The sequence below is a fragment of the Saccopteryx bilineata genome, chromosome 6 (assembly GCF_036850765.1).
Source record: "Saccopteryx bilineata isolate mSacBil1 chromosome 6, mSacBil1_pri_phased_curated, whole genome shotgun sequence".
In the NCBI taxonomy this organism is placed as follows: Eukaryota; Metazoa; Chordata; class Mammalia; order Chiroptera; family Emballonuridae; genus Saccopteryx; species Saccopteryx bilineata.
Window position 1 is genome coordinate 53,597,241 of NC_089495.1, and position 24,164 is coordinate 53,621,404.

The window sequence follows — 24,164 nt, forward strand, 5'->3', positions numbered from 1 at the left end:
CTTAAGAATGTTCCATGCATACTGAAGAATGTATAATCTAATGTTTTGAGATGAAAAATCCTATAAATGTTTATTATGTCCATTTGTGCCAGTGTGTCATTATTTTCGATATTTCTTTATTGATACTATTTGGATACTCTACCTAAAGCCATCAATGGTATGTTGCAATCTCCAAGTATGTTTGTGTTCTTTTCTGCCTCTATTTTTAGATCTGTTAGTAGATGTTTTATATTTTTTGGTGCTCCCTTGTTCATTGCATATATAAATATATTAAGAAGTGTTATGTCTTTTTGAAACAGTGTCCCCTTTATCATTATGAAATGTTTGTTTTTGTTTCTTGTTACCTTTGTGGTGTTGAAGTCAGTGTTTTCAGATACAAGTATAGCTACACCTGCTTTTCTTTGGATATTATTTGTTTGGAGAATCATTTTCCAACCTTTCATTTTGAGCCTACTTTTGTCCTTGCAGCTTACATGTGTCTCTTGAAAGCAGAATATAGTTGGGTTTTGCTTTTTGACTCAATCTGCTTCTCTGTGCCTCTTTATTGGTGAGCTCAATCCATTTACATTTTGGGTAATTATTGAAATTTGAGAATTTCCTATAGCCATTTTATGTTTTGTTTTCTGGTATCTCTGTGTTTTGTTAGGTTCTTCTCTTTTTTGCTTCTGTCAGTTGTTTTTGTTTTGTGATATTCTATACTTCTTTTTCCTGTTTCTTCTTTATTCAAGTTGTGTGTTTCAGTAGTGGCTTTTTTGTGAGTGGTTGCCATTAGGTTATTAAGAGAAAAATGTTTGTACAAGTGTTCTGTGTCTTATGAGTGCTTCTGTACTCCATCCTCCTTTACTACTGCAGATCTTTATTTTCTTTTATGTTATTGTTGTCACAGATTATCCTTGTTTTTATTGTGACTTTGATGGAGCTTTTACTTGTAGTTTGATTTGTTTTGTTTTTTGTGTCTGGTCAAATAACCCCCTTGAGTATTTCCTGCAGTGGAGTTTTCAGGTGATATATTCCCTCAGCTTCTGTATGTCTGAAAAGTTTTTATTATTCCTTCATATTTGTATGATAACTTTGATGCATATAGTGTTCATGGCTGGTAACTTTTTTTCTTTCAGTACCTTGAATGTTTAAGTCCACTCTCTTCTGGCTTATAGAGTTTCTACTGAGAAGTCTGATAATAATCTAAATGAGCTTTCCTTTATATGTTATGTTCTTTTTTTTTCTAGATGCTTTGAAAATTCTTTTTTTGTCATTGATTTTTGACAATTTTATTACAATATGCCTTGGAGTAGGTCTGTTTGGGTTGAGGTAACTTGGTGTTCTGTTTGCTTCTTGGATTTGAGGCTCTCTTTCCATAGGCTTGGGAAATTCTCATCAATTATTTGTTTGAATAGGCTCTCCATTCTCTTCTCCTTCTCTTCTTCATGTGATATACCCATTATTCTTATATTGCTCTTTCTGATGGAGTCAGACAATTCTTGTAGAGCTCTCTCAGTTTTTTTAGTTAATGAGTTACAGTCCTCTATGTAACATCTGTAGTTACCTGTCTTTGATGTCACTGATTCTTTCCTCTTTTGGCTTGTTATAATAGCCAAACTTGCTACCTCAGTTTTCAATTCATGTATTGAGTTTTTCTTCTTTGTTTTCAAAGTTTCAGTCTCCTTCGTGTGGTATTTGTTTGTTTTCTGAGCTCATTAAGTTGCCTCTTAGTGTCTTCTCGCATCTTGTTGAATACTTTAAGAACTTCAATTTTGATTCTCTATCACTTAACTCCAAGGTTTTCATATGATTGAAATTTTTTTCTGGAGTTTTTTAATTTTCTTTCTGAACTATATATCTGTCTTGTGTAGCCGTGGTATTTGATTTCTTTTTCCTTGATGGCATTTAAGAATGGTGTTGTTAAGAATGCTAACAAATAAACAACCAATGTTATGAAAAAAATTTTTAAATGAAGTAAAAAATGTTAAAGTTTAAATAATTATGACAAGAAGTAAAACCATAGATAATAAGATTGAAAACCAATAAAAAATAAAAATAAAAAACAAAACACCTAGAAAACAATAAGAATAAAATATATAAAAATCTAAGAAATAACATTCAAAAGAGATAAAAAGAATAAGAAAAAAGGAATAAATGAAGAAAAAAGAAAAAATGTATTTCAAATTTGAGAGATTTCTTCCAGTAGGTTTCGTTGTATTACAAGTTTTAGCTCTGTGAAGTTCCTGGTCTGTCCTCCACTGAGATGTTGCTAGCACAGTGATGTGGGTGAGGCTGTAGTCATGTTAGTGGGTGGGGTTTGTTGTGTGGGCTTTATTGCTTCAGTTTTATGGCTTCAGCTTTACGGCTTTAGCAATGGCAATCTCAGGCTTCCCAGCACTCATTCCCACATCTCAACAGACCCAGGGACCAGACGTGGAGCACCTCTGTTCTTCAGGGGAGAGAGTGGCTCTGGAGAGTTAGCTGTGGGCTTTGTCTCTACCACTCTTTGGATGGAGAAGTGAGGGAGTCAGAATCTGGGAGGCTGGGGGGGGCACTCTTTAGCATTCTTTGTCTCTGCCAAGTGTGGGCTGCAGGCAAATCACAAGAACACCAACCATGACCCCACACCCTGGCTACTTTTGTTTATCATCCCCTCTGCCCCTCTATCTCACCACTTTACCCAGCAGAAGGAGACCCAGTCACTACAGGTTTTCCTGTCTGTACTCTTCAGACAGAATCCAAATAGTTTGTACTTCCCTCCTCCCCGTAGTTCAGCAGAGAAAAAAAAATCCCAGTCACTCAGGTTTGTCTCCTCTCCTTTCCAGAACTACAAATGCATCTTATCTTCTGCCCACCCCCTTTTTACCTTGTTCCTTTTTACCTTGATCTTTTAGGTGCACCTGTGAACCCAGCTGGAATTTTATTTTGCTGCATTATAATTGTTCAATTTGTTAAAATTTCAAGGGGAGAGATCAGGAGTATCTCTCATGCTGCTATTATTCTGACTGAAAGTTGTATTTTTAAAGAAAAAAATTCTTTGTGGTCATTGTAAGGAATTCACATATCTCAGAAAAATGCAATGTAGTAAGGGAAAGTGACCCATAATTCTGTTAACAGTTTGAAATATTCTTCTTTAATGCATATATTAATATGCAAATATATAGATATATATTAATCAACATGAGATTGTACTTAAAAGCATATTATAGAATCTCCCTTCTCTAAATTTAAATTTTTACATGCCTTACACTAAATAAGTATAAATATAGGTATACTCTGTGTTTGTGGATCAGTACCTATATATATTGTTTATTGTATTTCCACTGACATGTAATAAATGCTCAAAATTATTTGTCAAGTGAATTATACAGTAATTAAATTAATAAGTACATCATTTTATCCAACCTATGGTGATACACACAGACACACACATATATATATATACATATGTATGCTATTTTACAGTCTTCTTTACAACTGTAAAATGTTTCTATTACAAATGTTCTTTAGTGTTTACATATATTTTTATATAACTATCTTGATCAAACTAGAATCATTAGGTAAATAAATGTGTACATTTAAAATTGGTATGTCAAAATTGTTCTTCAGAAAGCTGGGTTTGTTTTATACTTTATTTCTAACATTTTTACTACTGCTAATTTGTATTATTTCCCTTTATAGCCTTAATCAACTCAATAAATGAAATTTTCTAATTTTGAATGTAATCTCATCAAATTTAAAAACTACTTTCCCTCTTAGTGATTCTCTATTGCTGTAGAATAGTTTTTTTAACCTATCATATATCCAAGCAGTTCCTAAATTAATCATAGAATCAAACTTTGAAACGTATATGTACATGGGTGTAGGAAGGCATGAACAATTGGTAGATGAGCTAATTATTTTTATATTCAACTTTAAGATTGATCTATTAGCTTTATTTTATTAGCAGACTTTCCAATTACCAACAATAGTAAATTAATTGAAAACATCTTTCATACTAATAATAAAATGTATGATACCCTATATAAATTACTAAATGTATTTCTATAGTACTGATTTGAAAAAAATCAGGATTTTACTTTGTGTCATTTTATTTCCAAGTTATCAGTTAAAATTAAGAATAAATTTAATAATTTTATCTAGTTTAAGATTATTTTTCACTTTTTTAATGGGAATTATGATTTTAGTATTATAGTCTTTTGCATTTATTAATAGTTTTCTATGAAGAATGGAAACTAATTCAGTTATTCTTATTTTGAATCCTAACTTAATTCTTCATTTTGTACATTTATATCTCTTTATCTGTTATAGAAGAGATTAAAATGTAAAGCCAAATCTTATTTTGGGCCTATAAAGTTCTGTTTGCTTCATGTTTCAAATATCTAAACACTGACAATAATAATCATATATTTTGTTAATAATAAATCAGATAAAAGTGGATGAGTGTGTATGAGGGGAAGCAGAATTTGCCACCTCAACATTACCCTTTTGGGATATTATTTTAAGCTGGTTAATTTAAAAACAAAGGCTCAAGAATAATCCTTCACCTCTCTGGAATGGCCACAAAAGTTTAGGTAAAGAACCTACTCCAGCAAGGGAGCTATTATCATAGGTAACTGCAGTTTAATACAGACTAAGTGTGATAGACAGGGTGGAACCTTTTGATCGAAGTCCTCTCTCTATCCCATTGTTAGAGATGGCCCAGAAAACATTTATTTACCAAATATTTGCCTGCCAGTTGAAGTCCCAGTTACCACAGCCACCCCTTCTCCTTGCCTTATAAATCTTAATTGCCCAATCTCTCCTCCTATATTCTTATATCACTTCCCTAGAAAATTGCACTTTTTCTCCTTTTAATCTGTCTCGTATTAATTTGATAATTAGTCCAGCCAGAACTTAGGAGGAGGAAAATTATTTTTATCCCCTTCATGTAAAATCTTATACTTTATTGTAACAGGTTCTCACAATCAGGTTGTCTTCTTGGCCTTGAGTGAGAATCAGAACTACTACAAGTCTCAGTGTGGTAGGAGTGAGGAGAAGGGGCCGGGGCGAGGTGCATGTAGCTCCTGCTTATGCTTTGTCTTCTACATCTGTTAACTCTTGATGTGGATCAGCTGGAGAGGAACAGACCTTTCGGCTGTAATGAGAACTGGGCCAGAGGTGAAAGTGTTACAGGGGGAGTGATGAGACCTTGATTCTTGTCTTCTTGAAGGAAAACATTCAATCAAGAGACAAAGTGCAGCAAGTAAAGTAAGAAATTACTGTCTGTGCAGGAAGAAAGTCAGAGAAAAAGGGACCTTGGAGAGAGGTTCAGGTTGTTAGCCCAGGACAAACCAATTCTGCTCACTGCTCCCCTGGTTGCAAGTCTTGTGGAGTTCCTAGAACTTAGGAGAAAGAAGGCAGACAAGGAAAACACACCTGGGGAAAAGAAGAGGAGAGAGAGGAGGGGAATGGAAAGACATGGGTATGCTCCTGGAAGGGCAAGTGCACTGGGACCTCCATCTGAAGGGATTTCAAGTGTGGGGATTTTAAGGGAGATCCTAGGGGAGGATTTCAATAGAATATTCATCGGCTTTCCAGATGTGCTCTTTTAGGGTCATGTTCTCTACTGATTGGTCGGTGCCAGAGCAGGGCTTCCATTATTCAGTGCAGCCGATCCTAATGTAAACTGTGGCTTTCCTTTGTCTGATTTTACTGCTTTTCTGGACCTGGAGCTGAAACACAACAGAGGCCTAGACGTTATCTCTAGGGGTTAATGCTTAAGCTCTATTTGGCTTTCTTGTTTGTTCCTCTTCTAAGGGAAAACCACATGACCAGTGATATGCCAGGGGAGGGTCCGAATTTCATAACCAGCAATATGAAATCAAGGGGTCTAAAACTCATGACCAACTAAGGGACAAAAGGTCACCCTGGGGGCAAGGTCCTTGTTTTCCCAGTTTTGTCCATTGTTAGGCACCTGGGGCTTTTGGCCCTGCTGGCCTTCGGTGCTTGGTCTGTTGCTCTGCTCATGTCTGTCCAATTGCCTACCATAAAAGCAGTGGATTGATTATATATTTTTTATTTGTTGCAGAATACATAACTTTGACCACTAAACTGGTGATACTGAATCATGGTTACAAGAGTAACAAACTGGATTATTAGTACATTCCTACTGTATTTAGTTCTATTTTATGGCTAGTCAGACCAAGATCAGTAAATCAGGAATATAACATATTTATTCCCAGTTACAATGTCCTCTTTCCCTCTCTCCTTTACTTAATGTTGTAAATGACTGAAAGTTTGTAGAGATATGAATTCATTAAATAAAAGGTTATTTTATACACACCTTTGTTATTCATTTTGTTTTTCTTTCTACCTACAGTGTGTCCATAAAGTCATGGTGCACTTTTGACCGGTCACAGGAAAGCAGCAAAAGACGATAGAAATGTACAATCTGCACCAAATAAAAGGAAAACTCTCCCAGTTTCATACCTATTCAGTGCAGTTCGATGTGGGCTCACACACAGATTTTTTTAGGGCTCCTTAGGTAGCTATCCCATATAGCCTCTACAGCAGGGGTCCCCAAACTTTTTACACAGGGGGCCAGTTCACTGTCCCTCAGACCGTTGGAAGGCCGGACTATAAAAAAAAAACTATAACAAATCCCTATGCACGCTGCACATATCTTATTTTAAAGTAAAAAAAAAAAAAAGGAACAAATACAATATTTAAAATAAAGAACAAGTAAATTTAAATCAACAAACTGACCAGTATTTCAATGGGAACTATGGGCCTGCTTTTGGCTAATGAGATGGTCAATGTGCTCCTCTCACTGACCACCAATGAAAGAGGTGCCCCTTCCGGAAGTGCGGCGGGGACTGGATAAATGGTTGCATGTGGCCCACGGGCCGTAGTTTGGGGACCCCTGCTCTACAGACTCGTCACTGACTGATGGCCTACCAGAACGGGGTTTCTCCACCAAACTGCCGGTTTCCTTCAACTGCTTATCCCACCGAGTAATGTTATTCCTATATGGTGGCGCTTCGTTATAAATGCGCCGATATTCTCATTGCACTTTGGTCATGGATTAGAATTTAGCGAGCCACAGAACATACTGAACTTTCCTCTGTACCATCCACATCTCAACTGGCATGGTCATGTGCTGCTCCGCTGTATACACAGTGTTATGTCATCATCTGCGCATGCACACATGCTGCCACTTCATCCTACAGAAACTGGGAGGGTTTTTCTTTTATTTGGTGCATATTTCACATTTCTATCATCTTTTGTTGCTTTCCTGTGACTGGTCAAAAGTGCACCATGACTTTAGGGACACACTGTATATAAATTGTTGAAGGATGTGGACTTAGAAGTTACATAGACATGAGTTGAAATTCTAATATTCTGTTTGAAATTTTTCTGGATATTTAATTTATCTGAGCCTTAGAAACCTTTATATATAGTTTAAATAAGTAATTGTAACAATCTGAAGGAACTGTTGTGAAGATACAATATACTCATATGTATAAAGAATCTAGCACAGACCCTAACAAATAAAAAAGTGTCAAAGTAGGCCCTGGCCGGTTGGCTCAGCGGTAGAGCGTCGGCCTAGCATGCGGAGGACCCGGGTTCGATCCCGGCCAGGGCACATAGGAGAAGCGCCCATTTGCTTCTCCACCCCTCCGCCGCGCTTTCCTCTCTGTCTCTCTCTTCCCCTCCCGCAGCCAAGGCTCCATTGGAGCAAAGATGGCCCGGGCGCTGGGCATGGCTCTGTGGCCTCTGCCTCAGGCGCTAGAGTGGCTCTGGTCGCAATATGGCGATGCCCAGGATGGGCAGAGCATCGCCCCCTGGGGGGCAGAGCACCGCCCCTGGTGGGCGTGCCGGGTGGATCCCGGTCGGGCGCATGCGGGAGTCTGTCTGACTGTCTCTCCCTGTTTCCAGCTTCAGAAAAATGAAAAAAAAAAAAAAAAAGTGTCAAAGTATATTTGGGATGATAGAGCAAGACCACAGGACTTCTGTTTCTTTGAGTATATACATACTGAAGGATTTAATGAATTGTTATTTATATATGATACATTTTTATATGATAAATAATTTTTATATGATATAGTGCCTTTGTTTTGTTTTTTAAATGGTTGGGACTCATATTCCAGAAATGTGAGCTTATAATAAAAAATTATATCGTAATTGAAGAAAACATAAATTTTATTTCACTAGAAAATATGTTGCCATTATATGTTACTATTTAAAGAGAGTAAACCTTGTTGGAAAATAAAGTATTTCTAATATTCAATTTTGATTTAACCAAATTTTGTTTTTTTCCTGTCATTTAGTAGAAGTGTGTACAAAATCCCCACAGGAAATTTAAATTATTTTTCTGTGATGATATATGTGTGTGTGTATATATATTCCTGTAAGTTCTTTGGTAAGTATAAGTTATAAAGTATCATGATACATTTCTCGTATGCTCTTTCAATTCTTTTAAAAGTTTGTTATTTAAAAAAATATTTTTTAGATATAAGTTTGTTATTTTTTTCATTTTAGGCCCAGACCTTATCTTTTTGAAGGGGATCATAAATTTCCTACAAACAAAGAGAACTTACCAGTGATTATTCTCTATGCAGAAATGGGGACCAGATCATTTGGTAAATTTCACAAAGTATTATCCAAAAAAGCTCAAAATGGGGAAATTCTCTATGTTCTTCGTCATTATATTCAGGTACATATTTGTTTTATTTAATATTATTTTGGGTATAAAAATACATTTCATGGTAATTTTCTTACTAGATTTTATATAGTTTCCATCAGGAATGTTAAAGGTTTTTAAAAACAAATGCAATTATTAAATGTGAATTTTATCTGGAAAAATATTGGGATTCCGTGTCTTTTCTGGGAATATCATGTTTTTCCTCCCATATATATCAGGAACAGAAATAAAAATTGGATAATAAAAAAAGATAATGTGATAAATTTTATATTGCTAACATTAATAAATATATTAATCATTTTTAATGAAAATGAATTACACTAAGAAATCTGATTTACTTGATACAATGATTTTCTTAACCCTATTTTTGTGGACAACTAACTACTTTCTTATTTACATTTCTGGTCAATGTTGTATTATCTTCCACTCTCTCAACCTCTCATTGCTATCACATTCTATCACATTATTCTGTTTTACAATAACTCAGATTTTATTTTTTAACACACTCCACACACACATACACCCCAAAACTCTCACAGGCACATGCTAGAACATAATGGCCATGAAAGGTAGTACTTTACCTTTTTTTTCCTGCTAAACTCCAAACATGGAAAGAGTGTTTTAATTTGCACTTCCCAAAATATTAATGACTTGCTAATTAACTTGTTAGTTGCCTACCCATATCCTTTGCCTGTTTTTATGTTGGATTCTTTGGGATTTTTCTCTTAGTTACAGATTTAAAAATATATATATTCTGAATACTAACCGTTCCTTTCATACTTTGCAAACACTATAAGTATATTGCAAAATACACTATAAGGTGTATTTCTGGTCTTCTTATATTTAAAAAAAACACGTTTTTTTCAATTTTATTTACAGCACAAGTATTTGATGATGTCAAATTTATTGAACTTTTCTTTAGTGATTTTCCCTCATGATGTTATAAAGACATTGTACTATGTTTTTTTGTGTGAGAATTAAAACGGAATTCTTTATGTTTTAGTACTTAATCTATCTGTACTGTATTTGTATATGTTGTGAGGTACAGCTATAATTCTAGTTTTCCATGAGAAAATCATTGGTCCTCACACAATTAATTGAACAGCTAAGTCATTATCCAAAGACATCATACACCAAGTTTTTATATCAGAATGTTTGTTTTCAGACTCTCTGTTCTGTTCCAATAATGTATATATGTCTATTCTATACAAATATAACATAATTTTAATTGAAGTAGTTTTAAAAACTAAAGTAGTCTTCAGAAACAAAGACAGAACTACAGACATGACACTTTCTGACTTCAAATTATATTATAAAGCTATAGTAATCAAAGCAGTATGGTGTTGGCATAAAGACAAACACATTGATTGGTGGAACAGAATAGCAAGCCTAGAAATAACCCATGCATATATGATAAACTGATATATACAAGGGATTCAGGAATACTCAATGAGAAATAGTCTCTTCTATAAAAAATGTTAGGGAAACTGCAATGCCACATGCAAAAGAATGTAACTGGACTCTATCTTCCACTACTCACAAAAATTAATTAAAATGGATTAAAAACTTCAACATACAATTGAAACCATAAAACTCCTTAGAAAAATAGAGAAAAAGACTCCTTGACATTGCTGTTGACAATGATTTTTTGGATTTGACACCAAAAGGAAAGGCAATAAAAGCAAAAATAAACAAAGGACACTACATCAAACAAAAAATTCTCTGCACAGTCAAGGAAACCAACAAAATGTAAAGACAATCTATGGAATGGGGAAAAAATATTTGCAAATCGTATCTAGTAAAGTGGTTAATATCCAAAATATATAAGGATCATATATAACTCAATAGCAAAATAAACAAAAAAAAAATCAGAATCCAATTAAAAAATGGGCAAAGAACCTGAATAGACATTTTTCTAAAGGAGACATGCAAGTGGTCATTAGGTACATGAACAGGTGCTCAACATTACTAATCATCAGGGAAATGTAAATCAGAGCTATAATGAGATATCACAACATGGCTGTTACCCAAAGAAGAGAAGATAAGTGTTGGTGAGAATGTGGAGAAAAGAGAACCTTTGAGCACTATAGGAGATATCAATTGATGTTGCCAATGTGGAAAGAGTATGATGGTTCCTCCTCTTACATATTAAAGATAGACCTACATGTGATCCAGCAATTCTCCTTTTGAGTATATCATAAGAAAGTGAAATCACTAACTCAAAAAGATATCTACACCCCATATTCATTGCAGCATTACTTAAAATAGTGAAAATATGGGAATAACCTACATATTTGTGCATCACTGAATGAATGGATAAAGAAAATGTGTATGTGTGTGTGTGCATGTGTGTGTGTGTAAAATTGGAATATTATGCAGCCTTAAAAAGGAATGAAGTCTTGCCAATTACGACAACATGAATCGACCTTGATGGCATTATGGTAAGTGAAATAAGTCAGAGAAAGACAGATACTGTATGTATGATCTCACTTATATATGCAATCTCAAAAAACTGAACTCAGATAACAGATTGGTGGTTGTGGGAGGAGGCAATGGGGCAGTGCTAATTGGTGAATGAAGGTGGTCAAAAGGTACAAATTTCAGTTACAAGATAAACAAGTGGCCCTGGCTGGTTGGCTCAATGGTAGAATGTCAACTGGGCTTGTGGAAGTCCTGGGTTCGATTCCTGGTCAAGTCAACAGGAGAAGTGACCATCTGGTTCTCCACCCCTCCACCTCCTCTTTCTCTCTCTTTCTCTCTTTTCCTCCTGCAGCATGGCTTGAATGGTTTGAGCAAGTTGGCCCGGACACTGAGGATGGCTCCATGGTCTCACCTCAGCTGCTAATATAGCTTGGTTACCAAACAACGGAACAGTGGCCCCAGATAGGCAGAACGTTACCCTATAGGGGGCTTGCAGGGTGGATCCTGCTTGGAGCACATGTGGGAGTCTGTCTCTCTGCCTCCCCACATCTCATTTAATAATAAAAAGAAATGATAAACAAATTCTAGGGATGCAGTGTGCAGTGTGGTGACTATAGAAAACAACACTGTATTGTATTGAAAGTTGCTAAGAGTAGATCTTAAAAGTTCTCGTCGCAAGAAAAAACACTGTATGTGAGGTGTGGATATTAACTAAACTTACTGTGGTGATTATTTCATAATATATAGTATCAAATCATTATGTTGTATCCCTTATTCATACAGTGTTATATGTCAATTATATCAGCATGACAATGGGAATGGGAGATTGAAGTATATGTTTATCTTTTAAAAAAATGTCTCCCGAATGATTCTGATATGCCGCAGAAGGTATGCTAATCTATTGAGAATCAGTGTCCCTCGTTATTCTTTGGAGAATGTGACTATTAAATATATTTCTGTGAAATCATACTAGCCAACTCTGTAGGCACTTTGCAACATCAAATTATAGCCCTCTATTTAATGAGTGATATATTGTATGATCAAAATAGTTATTTATATATTGTAAAACTAATCAACATGTAATTCTAATAAAATTATATTTATTTATGCCACTTTTTGAACAGGTGCCTTTTCGTGGGAAAGAAGAAATAGAAAAATGAATACAGATTTTCTTTTTAGCCTAAGAGCATTTTTGGCTTGCAAATCTACACTTATTAAACTACAATTCAAATTTTATATTAATACGTTTTCAAATGAAAAAAGTAGAAATTTAATAAAAATGTATTCTTATTATTAAGGAGCTAATAATATTCCAGAGCTAATAATGGAAATTGGTTTTATGAAACTGCGTTTCTTTTATGAACTGTAACAAAATATGTATATGTTGACTGAGAGTCTTGGTTCACTTAGCCACCAACTGATTGTCTTTTGAGAGGATAGTCAAAGGAGTTTTTATCTTCTATTGAATTTATTGGGGTGACATTGGTTCACAAAGCCATGCACATGGTTTTAAGAGTACAACTCAAAACATGATCTACACACTGCATCATACATCCACTGCACCGAGCAAAAGCTCTCTCTGTCTCTGTTTCTCCCTCCTTTGCCCACCTCAGTCTACCCCCATCCTCCTCCTTCTCTGGCTATTACCACACTGCGTATGTGTTATATATATATATTTCCTTAATTCTTTCACCTTCTTTTATTCAGCTCTCCAGCTCCCCAGCTCTCCAACTCTCCAACTCTCCAACTCTCCAACTCTCCCTCCCCTTGGACAGTTATCAGTCTGTTCCATGTATCTCTGCCTCTGTCTCTATTTTGTTTGTCAGTTTATTTTGTTCATTAGGTTCCACATATAAGTGAGATCATACAGTATTTGTCTTTCACTGCCTGCCCTCTTTCACTTAGCATAATAATTCCACGTTTACATTCTGCTGCTAAAGGTAAAATTTCCTTTTTTTTTCTGCAGCTGTATAGTATTTCATTGTGTAAATATACCAGTTTTTTATCCAGTCATCTACTTGAGCTGCTTCCGGATCTTGGCTATTAAAAATAATGCTGCAATGAATGTGGGGGTGCATATGTTCTTTCAAATTAGTGTGTCTGGTTTCTTTGGATGTATTCCTAGAAGTAGGATGGCTCAGTCAAAAGGCAGTTTCATTTTTAATTTTTTGAAGAAACTCCATACTGTTTTCCACAGTGGATGCACCAGTCTGCATTTCCACCAACACAGCATGAGGGTTGTTTTTTCTCCATATCCCTGCCAACTCTTGTTTGTCGATTTATTGATGATAGCCATTCTGACAGGTGTGAGGTGATCTCATTGTAGTTTTAATTAGCATATCTCTGATGATTAGTAATATTGACCATCTTTTCATATGCCTGTTGGCCATCTGTATGTCCTCTTTGGAGAAGTGTCTATTAAATTAGGTGTTTGTGTTCTTGGTGTTGAGTTGTATAAATTCTTCATACATTTTGGAAATTAACCCCTTATCAGATATATCATTGGCAAATATGTTCTCCCAATCAGTGGTTTTCTTTTTATTTCATTAATGGTTTCTCTTGCTGTGCAAAAGCTTTTTAGTTTGATGTGGTCCCATTTGTTTATTTTTTTCTTTTTCTCCCTTGCCTGAGGACATATACTGACATAAATATTGCTATGAGGAATGTCTGAAATTTTACTGCCTATGTTTTCATCTAGGATTTTTATGGTTTTGCAACTTACATTTAAGTTTTTAATCCATTCTTAGCTTATTATTGTGTATGGTGAAAGAAGGTGGTCTGGTTTCATTTTTTACAATGTATCTGACCAATTTTTGCAACACTGCTTTTTGAAGAGACTGTCTTTATTTTACCCCATTGTATGTTATTGACTCATTTGCCATATATTAATTGATTGTAAAGGTGTGGGTTTATTTCTGTGCTCTCTATTCTGTGTCATTGATCTATATGCCTGTTCTTGTGCCAATACCATGCTGTTCTTATTACTGTTGCCTTGTAGTATAGTTTGATATCAGTTACCTCCAATTTTGTTTTTCTTTCTCTAAGATTGTTGAGCACATTCAGGATCTTTTGTGATTTAATATAAATATTTGGAATATTTGTCTTAGATCTGTGAGATATACCTCTGGTATTTTAATAGGGATTGTGTTGAATCTGTTAGATAGTATGTTAGATATATATGTTAGATAGAATGTTTTAGATAGTATGGACATTTTAATAATGTTAATTTTTCTTATCCATAAACACAATATATGCTTCCAATTCTTTGTATCTTCTTCAGTTTCTTTCTTCAATAACATATAATTCCCTGAGTACAGGACATTTATCTCCTTGAATAAATTTATTCCTAGGTACCATATTTTTGTTGTTGCGGTAGTACATAAGATTGCTTTCTTAGTTTCCATTTCTGATATTTCATTATTGGAATGTTAAAATGCCATTAATTTCTGAATATTAATTTTGTATGCTACATTTCCAAATTCACTTTTTAAATTTAGTAGTTTTTTGGTGGAGTCTTTTTACGGTTTTCTCTGTACAATATCATGACATCTTCAAATAATGACAGTTTTGCTTCCTCCTTTCCACTTTGGATGCCTTTTATTTCTTCTTCTTTGACTGCTGTGTCCAGGACTGGCAGTACTGTCTTGTGTAAGAGTGATGAAAGCGGGCATCTCTGTCTTGTTCCTGATCTTAAGGAAAACACTTTTAGTTTTTGTTCATTGAGTATGATATTGGCTATTGGTTTGTCATTTATGTCCTTATTATGTTGAGGTATGACCCCTGAATTCCCACTTTGCTGAGAATTTTTATCATAAATGGGTGCTGGATTTTATCAAATTCTTTTTTTGAATCTATTGATATAATCATGGATTTTCATTCTTCATTTTGTTTATGTGGTGTGTTACATTCATTGATTTGCAAATATTGTACCAACAGTGCTTCCCCCAGAATAAATCCCACTTAATCACAGTGTATGATTTTTTTTAACCTATTGAGTGTTTGGTAAAATTTGCCTGTGAAGCATTTTGTCCAGGACTTTTGTTTGTTGAGAGTTTTTTGATTATTGCTTAAATTTCATTAGTAATAAATGATCTATTCAAGTTTTCTTATTTTTCCATATTTAGTTTTGGAAGAGTGTATATTTCTAGGAATTTATCCATTTCACTCAGATTTGTCCAATTTGTTGGCTTATAGTTGTTTGTAGCATTTTATTTATGTGGTGTCCATTGTCACGTTTCCTCTTTCATTTCTGATTTTATTTATTTGAGTCCCCTTTCTTCTTCTTTTTTTTAAGTGAGAGGAGAGATAGAGAGAGAGATTCCCACATATAACCTGACCTGGATCCACCCAGGAACCCCTGTCTGGAATCAATGCTCGAGTCAACCGAGCTATCCTCAGTGCCTGAGGCCTATGCTTGGATCAACTGAGCTGTTCTCAGCACCTGGGGCTGATGATCAGACCAAATGAGCTATCCTTAGTGCCTAGGGTGATGCTTGAACCAATCAAGTCACTGGCTGCAAGAGGGAAGAGAGAGAGAAGAGGAGAGGGAAGGAAAGAAAAGTAGATGGTCATTTCTCATGTGTACCCTAACTGGGGATTGAACCCAGGACATCCGCATGCCAGCTGATGTTCTATCCTCTGAGCCAACCCACTAGGGTTGGTTTTTTGGTTGAGAGAGCCATGAACACCACATATTTTAAAATGTAATTCCGTGAGAGCCATACAACGACCCATGTATATTATGCATTATCCAATAAAAATTTGGTGTTGTCCCAGAGGACAGCTGTGATTGGCTCCAGCCACCCGCAACTATGAACATGAGCGGTAGGAAATGAATGGATTGTAATACATGAGAATGTTTTATATTTTTAACGTTATTATTGTTTTTATTAAAAAATTGTCTGCGAGCCAGATGCAGCCATCAAAAGAGCCACATCTGCCTCGTGAGCCATAGGTTCCTGACCCCTGCACTAGGGCCTCCACTCTCTTCTTGATTAGTCTGGTTAAAGTTTGTCATCTTTTCAAAGAACCAACTGTTTTTTTCATTGGTCCTTTGTGGGGATTTTTAGACTCTATTTAATTTATTTTTGCTCAGATCTTTAATATTTCTTCAACTCAGTTTGGTTTTGTATATTGTTCTTTTTCTAGTACCTTTAAGTGTCAAGTTAGATTGTTTATTTAAGATTTTTCTTGCTTCTTGGTTTTGGCCTATAATGCCATGAATTTCCCTCAGAATTGATTTTTTATGTTCTGTTGATTTGGGTTGTTGTGTGTTCATTTTTATTTGTTTCCAGATAACTTTTTATTTCTTTCCTGTCTCATTGTTAACCCATTTATTGTTTAATAACATTATTTAGTCTCCATGTGTTTGAATGTTTTTCAGGTGTTTTTTCATTGTAGTGGATTTCTAGTTTCATATCATTGTGATCAGAGAAGATACTTGATATGATTTTTATCTTCATGAATTTATTAAGACGCATTTTGTGTCTTACCATGTGGTCAGTCTTTGAAAATATTCCATGTGCACTTGAGAAGAATTTATGTTCTGCTGCTTTGGGATGAAATGTTCCTTAAATATCAATTAAATCCATCCCATCCAGTCTGTCGTTTAATGTTGCTGTTGCCTTTTTAACTTTCTGTCTGGAAGAGCTATCCATTGATATCAATGGGGTGTTAAAATTCTTTACAATGACTGTATTGCTGTCAATATCCCCCTTAATGTCCACCAAGATTGTCTATATATTTAGATGTTTTTGTGTTGAGTACATGTATGTTTACAAGGATTATGTCCTTTTGTTGGATTGTATTATTTAATGACCTTTGTCTCTTGTTATGGCCTTTGTTTTGAAGGCTATTTTGTATGACAAAAATATTGCTACCTCAGCTTCTTTTTTTTTCTTTCATTTGCATGGATAGTTTTTCTCACCCCTTCTCTTTCAGAGTGTGTATATCTTTTGTTCTGAGATGTGTCTCTTCATTTTTTCTTATCCATTCAGCTACCTTTTGTCTTTTTATTAGAGCATTTAATTTATATACACTTAAGGTTATTATTAATAGGTACATATTTATTCCCATTTTATTCTTTTTTTTTTTTTCCTTTCATTTTTCTGAAGCTGGAAACAGGGAGAGACAGTCAGACAGACTCCCGCATGCGCCCGACCGGGATCCACCCGGCACGCCCACCAGGGGCGACGCTCTGCCCACCAGGGGGCGATGCTCTGCCCATCCTGGGCGTCGCCATGTTGCGACCAGAGCCACTCTAGCGCCTGAGGCAGAGGCCACAGAGCCATCCCCAGCGCCCGGGCCATCTTTGCTCCAATGGAGCCTCGGCTGCGGGAGGGGAAGAGAGAGACAGAGAGGAAAGCGCGGCGGAGGGGTGGAGAAGCAAATGGGCGCTTCTCCTGTGTGCCCTGGCCGGGAATCGAACCCGGGACCTCCATTTTATTCTTTATACCTAATTAACTCCTTCAGCTTTTTTTTTTGTCGGGGAGATCTTTATTTTGCCTTCAATTTTAATTATTCTTGGTTGTCAGTCCTTACTTTTCATCACTTTGAACATTTCATGCCAATCACTTGTGGCCTGAGTGAAAAATTTTTCTTTTGAAAAATCAGCTGACAGCCTTATAGGAATTCCCTTTAGGTAACTGTCTCTCTCTTGTTGCTTTTAAAATTCTTTCTTTGTCTTTAACTTTTGCCATTTTAATCATGATGTGTTTTGGTGTGGGCCTCTTTGGGTTCATCTTGATTGAGACTCTCTGTGCTTTGTGAATTTGTGTTCAGGAAGGACTTTTTCACCAGGTTAGGGCAGCTTTTAGCTACTATTTCTTCAGATTCCCAAAACCTTGCTCACTCTCTTCTACTTCTGGTTCCGCTATAATGCAGATGTTATTATTATGTTATGCTTGATGTTGTCCCAGGAGTTTCTTAGTTTTTCCTCTTTTTATTTTTTAGATTCTCTTTTCATTTTGATGCACTGCTTGGGTGCTTACTGTTATGTTGTTCTCTAAATTACTGATTCAATCCTCTGTTTCATCTAATTTATCGATTTCTTCTATGTGTTCTTCATTTCTGATATTGTATTCTTCATTTATAACTGGTTCTTTTTTATGGTTTCTATGTCCTTTTTAATGCTTACTATCTCTTTGTTTAAGTTCTCACTGAGATTATCCATTCTTTCCCTAAGGTCCTTGAGCATCCTTTTAACTATTGTTTGAAACTCTGCATCTGGTATCTTGGTTGCTTCCATTGTATTTAATTCTTTTTTAGGGCATTTCTCTTGTTCTTTTATTTGAGGCATATTTGTTTGTCTCCCCATTTTGTCTCTTTGTATTAGGTAGATCTGCTATGACTTTCAAACTTGTTTTGATAGCTTTATGATGTAGGTGTGTTGTTGAGTCCAGTGGCAGAGTTTTCTGGATCACCTGACCTTGATGCTCCAGGAATTTTACTTGTGGATATGTGCACCCTGCTATTGTAGTTGAGCCTGAATGCTGTTGGTCTTTTTGTGGGTGGAGTTAACCCTTCAGGCTGGCTCAGTTGCTGGATATGAGTTGCTATGCAGAGGCTGTACCTGAGGCCAAGCTGTTCCCATCAAACTCTAGTGCCTGCCAGAATTCCCTTTTGGATGTGTTACTTCTGTGACTCTTTGGGACAAGTTGTGGTGTGGTCTGAAGCCCACCAGTGAGCTGGGTTGGTTCTGGGTCTATTTGAACAGGTTTCAGGTACAGGACGAAGTCAGACCTCGTATGTACCTGGGCCTGGGCTATCTGTCTGGAGTGATTACATTGTTCACTGTGGCTGTGTCTATGAGGCCTGTATATGCATGGAAGGGGCCGTTCTGTGTACAAGGGTTGTATTCCTCCAGGTTAGAACTAGGGGCATACCTTATAAAAAACCTGAGGCTTCCTGCGGTCTCCCTTCACCTGTCAGCTAGTCCACCTCCCCAGAGGTTGCCTGGTCTTTCTCCAGACCCTTCTGAAGGAATACTAGAGTAATCCCAGGCTGGTCATGACCTACAGCCCCCTCTACAGCTTGTGAGCTTGGTGGTGTGGGGCAACCATGGTTAGAAGGTCAGGGCTAATGGGTCTCCATTTGAATCCCCTACTTAGGTACTGCATGGTCAGGTACTCAATGAGGGGAAAGTGACCCCTACTCTAAGTCCAAACCACTCAGTCTCTGCCAGATTCTCCAGCTCTAGCTCCCATAGGAGGAACGTGTCACAGGTTCAGTGTGTGAGTAGCAAGATGTTCCCTATACAGGAGCAAGGTCAACAGGGAAGAGTTACCAGGGCTTGTGAAGACAAATAAAAAGAGTCTCCAGCTGAGGTAGTGCCAGCTGGGTGGCAGGTAGGGGCCAAGTGATTTGTTCTGTTCCCAGACAGTAGCCTCCAAGGGAGACACACTCCAGTTGTGCCCACTCTGAACAGCATTCCTTTCCCCCCATGGAACTGAGCTCAGCAGTTTTATGTTAGCAGGACTTGAGAGGGTAGATCCTAATAGTCTCCCATTGTGGTTGGTGCCAGCAAACCTGGAGGATGGTGGCAGGCACTTCTTCTTATTCCTGGGATAGTGAGTGCTGAGCTCACAGGGTAGAAAGGAATGGCCCCTTCCCTGTGATTTAGCCACACAACCCAGCACCTACCTGTCTGATTCCCCAACAAAGCCTCCCCAGATGATATACTTCAAAAGCCCCAGCTCTGCAAAGTACTCTGATCCCCATGCCTAACTGAACTCAGCCAGATGGGGCCACAGAATGGCAGGGCGGGCCAAGTGATTTAACAGTTGGGGGAGGGGAAGCACTGTCTATGCTTTAGAGATGGGGAGTGAACCATTTCCCCATGCTGCACAGTGCAATAACTTCTGAGTCTCCTCCAGAGCTCCAGAAAAAGAGCACCCGAAAGGTTCCTGCTGGGTACAGCCAGCAGATTCCTCTGTAACACCCAGCACACAGAGTAGTGTCGCCATTAGTTCACCAAATGTGGGGGGGGGAGCCATTTTTACATTTTTATTCATCTTACCAGTCTCTACATAGCTTCTTCCTTCAATCCTTGGTTATAATATTTTTTTAGTTACTTATTCAGGTTTATTGCTCTATAAGTGAGCTATAAATTTGGTTTGGTACCAGGTATTGGTGAGTGTAGCTTCCATCTACACTGAAGCCATCTTGGAATCTATCAAAATGTATTTTTAAATTTAGCTGTATGAATTTAAAAAGTATTTAAAATTTTTTCAACTTTGTCAGATTACTAATTATAAACATCCTAGCTTTCTCATGCTATTTTTGTTTATATCATATGCCTGATAAATTACCAAGTTAAATTTTAGTGTGGGCAGCAATGTTAAATACTTGTCTGCATATCTGAAACTAATTCTTATATCATCTTATTTGAAAATAGAACAGTCCAGGAAAAGTAACTCTAACAATACATTTAATTTTAAGACTGGAGAAGAAGTTTAGAGAAGAAAAAAGGGAATAAAAAGTGTAATACACTCTTAAGTTTCTCCCTCCCTCTGATTTCCACCTTTTCCTCCATCATGTTGATGTTTCAAAATTACCCCTTTGCATACCTGATTTAAGCAAAGACACTAGAATTTTCTGAACACTAGGTTAAAATGGTTTCTTAACCTGTGAAAGAATATACTGAATTATTGTGATTGTAGCACAACTAATAAGAATTTCAGTCTAGAATCTTAGAAAGAAACTTAAACATCGTCAACAATATTATACACATTTATTCAGCTTGCTTACCTTTTGATAAAATGTGACTCCTCACACACAATTGTTGTCCCTCATTGAAAGAATAGATATTAATTTGTGGCATTTAGTATATTTCAGTCATTAAGGAACATAGAGAAAAATTTAATCAGGTTGTTTAAGGTACTGACTTTGTTTTGTTGTACATCTCGACAGTTAGCAAAGGAAACCATTTTCTGGTTTAGCAAATCTTGTGTGTTTCCCAAAAGCAATATAAGTTTTGTTGAAACTTGATGGTATTGGATCCTCTGTCAGTCAACTTATAGGAGAGATGGGAAAGTACCCGTGGTATAACAAGAAAAGATCAGATATTTTTTCATCATAAAAAAGGAATTAAAATAATAGAGTCATGGCATAGCTTTTAGAAAGTAAAGAAGTAGTCATCAACCAAATTCTAGTTTCCTGGTAGATTGGTTTGAGAGAGTATAAATATCCCCCAAATAATTTTCATAGTGATTTAAAAGTTTTATTAGTAATAATTTACCCTAGTTTCCTAATACACAATTATATTGAATGGAAAAGAAGATATTTAAGTAAATATTTTCTCTCTCTTCCTCTCTTTTTCTTTTTAATCAAAATGTTTGAACAGAAACCATCCTCATCGAAAATGTACTTATCTGGCTATGGTGTGGAGCTAGCAATTAAGAGTACAGAATATAAAACATTGGACGATACCCAAGACAAAAGTAAGTTTTCTCTCTGTATTTGAGTAGCATGTAAATTTGGAGGCTTATATATTTTGTTTTTCTGGTTTTTTTTTGGTTTTTTTAACTTAATTATTTTTTACAGAGACAGAGAGTGAGTCAGAGAGAGGGATAGACAGGGACAGACAGACAGGAATGGAGAGAGATGAGAAGCATCAATCACTAGTTTTTTTTCATTGTGCGTTGCAACACCTTAGTTGTTCATAGATTGCTTCTCAAATGTGCCTTGACTGCGGGCCTTCAGCAGACTGAGTAACCCCTTGCTGGAGCCAGCGATCTTGGGTTCAAGCTGGTGGGCTTTTTGCTCAAACCAGATGAGCCGGCGCTCAAGCTGGCGACCTCGGGGTCTCAAACCTGGGTCCTCTGCATCCCAGTCCGATGCTCTATCCACTGCGCCACCACCTGGTCAGGCTACTTTTGTTTTTGAAAAACATTTCATGACTAAAATTCTACCTGTGACGCTGGCAGGTTGGCTCAGTAGATAGAGCATCAGCCTGGTGTGCAAACATTCCAGGTTTGATTCCTGGTCAGGTCACACATGAGAAGCAACCATCTGCTTCTCTTCCCTTTCTTCTCCCCTTTCTCTTTATGCCTTTCTCTCTCATCCCCTCTCACCATCAGTGGCTTGATTGGTTCCAGAGGTCCCCAAACTTTTCACACAGGGGGCCAGTTCACTGTCCCTCAAACCGTTGGAGGGCTGCCACATACAGTGCTCCTCTCACTGACTGCCAGTGAAAGAGGTGCCCCTTCCGGAAGTGTGGTGGGGGCTGGATAAATGGCCTCAAGGGGCCGCATGCTGCCCGTGGGCCGTAGTTTGGGGACCCCTGGTTGAGCATTGCCCCAGGCAGTAAGGATAGCTCAGCTGATTCAAGCATTGGCCCCAATGGGTTGCCAGGTGGATCCTGGTCAGGGCGTATGTAGGCATCTGTTAATCTCCCCTCCTCTCACTAAAAACAAAACAAAAATAAACATGAAGAAGGAGCAGAGGAACATAATTAAGAGAATAAAATGGCAATAAATACATACCTATCAGTAATCATTTTAAATGTAAATGGTTAAATGATCTAATCAAAAGACATAAGGTAGCTGAATGGGTAAGAAAAAAACGACTCATATATACATGCTGTCAACAAGAGTACTCACACATCACACACAGACTAAAGTAAAGGGATGGAAAAAGATATTTTATGCAAATGTAAATGAAAAACTGGGGTATCCATACTTATTTCTGACAGATTAAAACAAAGGCTATACTAAGAGACAAAGAGGGAAACTACATAATGATAAAGGGAACAATCCAACAAGAGGATATAACCCTTGTAAACATTTAGACTCCCAATATAGGAACACCTAAATAAATAAAGCAAATTTTGATGGACATAAAGGGAGAGATTGACAGCAATACAGTCATAGGGGATATGACTGGCATCAGCAAGTCATAAGATCAGGAATAAGACAGGGATGTCTCCTTTCACCACTCTTTATAACAGCCTGTCGACATTAATAGATAGATCTTCCAGACAGAAAATCAACAAAGAAATGGCAGCCTTAAATTACACTTTAGATCAAGGATTTATTTGATATCTTCAGAGCATTTCACCCCAAAACGACAGAATATACATTCTTTTCAAGTGCACATAGAACATTTTCTAGGTTAGATCACATGGTATGATACAAAACGAGTCTCAAATTTAAGTAGATTGAAATTATATCAAGTATTTTCTCTGACCGTAATAGTATGAAACTAGAAATCATTCACAAGAAAAAGCTTAAAAACGTACAAAGGCATGGAGGCTATATAACACGTTACTAAGCAATGAATGGGTTAAACATGAGATCAAGAAATAAATCAAAAGATTCCTTGAAACAAATGAAAATGAGAGTACAACCCCAAATAAATGGGACATCACTAAAGCAGTTCTGAGAGAGAAATTCAAAGCATTACAGGCCAACATCAAGAAACAAGAAAAATCTCAAGTAAGCAATGAAGCATTACATTTAAAGGTACTAGAAAAAGGATAACAAACAAAATTGAACTTGAGTAGAAGAAAGGAAATAATAAATAAATAAGTCTAAAATAACAATACTAAAAATTAATGAAACCAAGAGCTGATTCTTTGAAAAGATTGACAAGCCTTTAACTTAACTCATCAAAAAAAGAGAGAACCCAAATAAACAGCATCAGAAATAAGAGGAGATGTAACAATGGGTCCCACAGAAATACAAGGGATTGTAAAAAATATTTACTATGAACTGTATGCCAATAATGTGGACAAGCTGGGCAAAATAGATAAATTCCAAAAAGCATACAGTCATTTAGAACTGAAACAAAATACAGTTTTAAAGAATAAAATGGCAATAAACAATTACATATCAATAATAACCCTAAATGTAAATGGATTAAATGATCTGATCAAAAGACATAGGGTAGCTGCGTAGATAAGGAAACAGTACCCATACATATGCTGTCTACAAGAGACACACCTTAAATCAAAAGGTGCATATAAACTGAAAATAAAAGGATGGAAAAAATATTTCATGCAAATGGAAATGAAAAAAAAAGCTGGGGTAGCAATACTTATATCAGACAAAATGGACTTTAAAAGAAAGACTATAGTTAG

General features: G+C 36.5%; 1 protein-coding gene across 3 annotated transcripts in view; it reads left to right on the forward strand.

Moving 5' to 3' along the window:
* The window catches only part of UGGT2 (UDP-glucose glycoprotein glucosyltransferase 2), a 282,351-nt gene that overhangs the window by 36,905 nt on the left and 221,282 nt on the right, over window positions 1-24,164 (forward strand). For all 3 annotated transcript variants that reach the window (XM_066236801.1, XM_066236802.1, XM_066236804.1), the window contains exons 5-6: window positions 8,503-8,677; window positions 21,429-21,525. In XM_066236801.1, coding sequence (XP_066092898.1) covers window positions 8,503-8,677; window positions 21,429-21,525 — 272 coding nt within the window. The remainder of the gene's footprint in view (window positions 1-8,502; window positions 8,678-21,428; window positions 21,526-24,164) is intronic.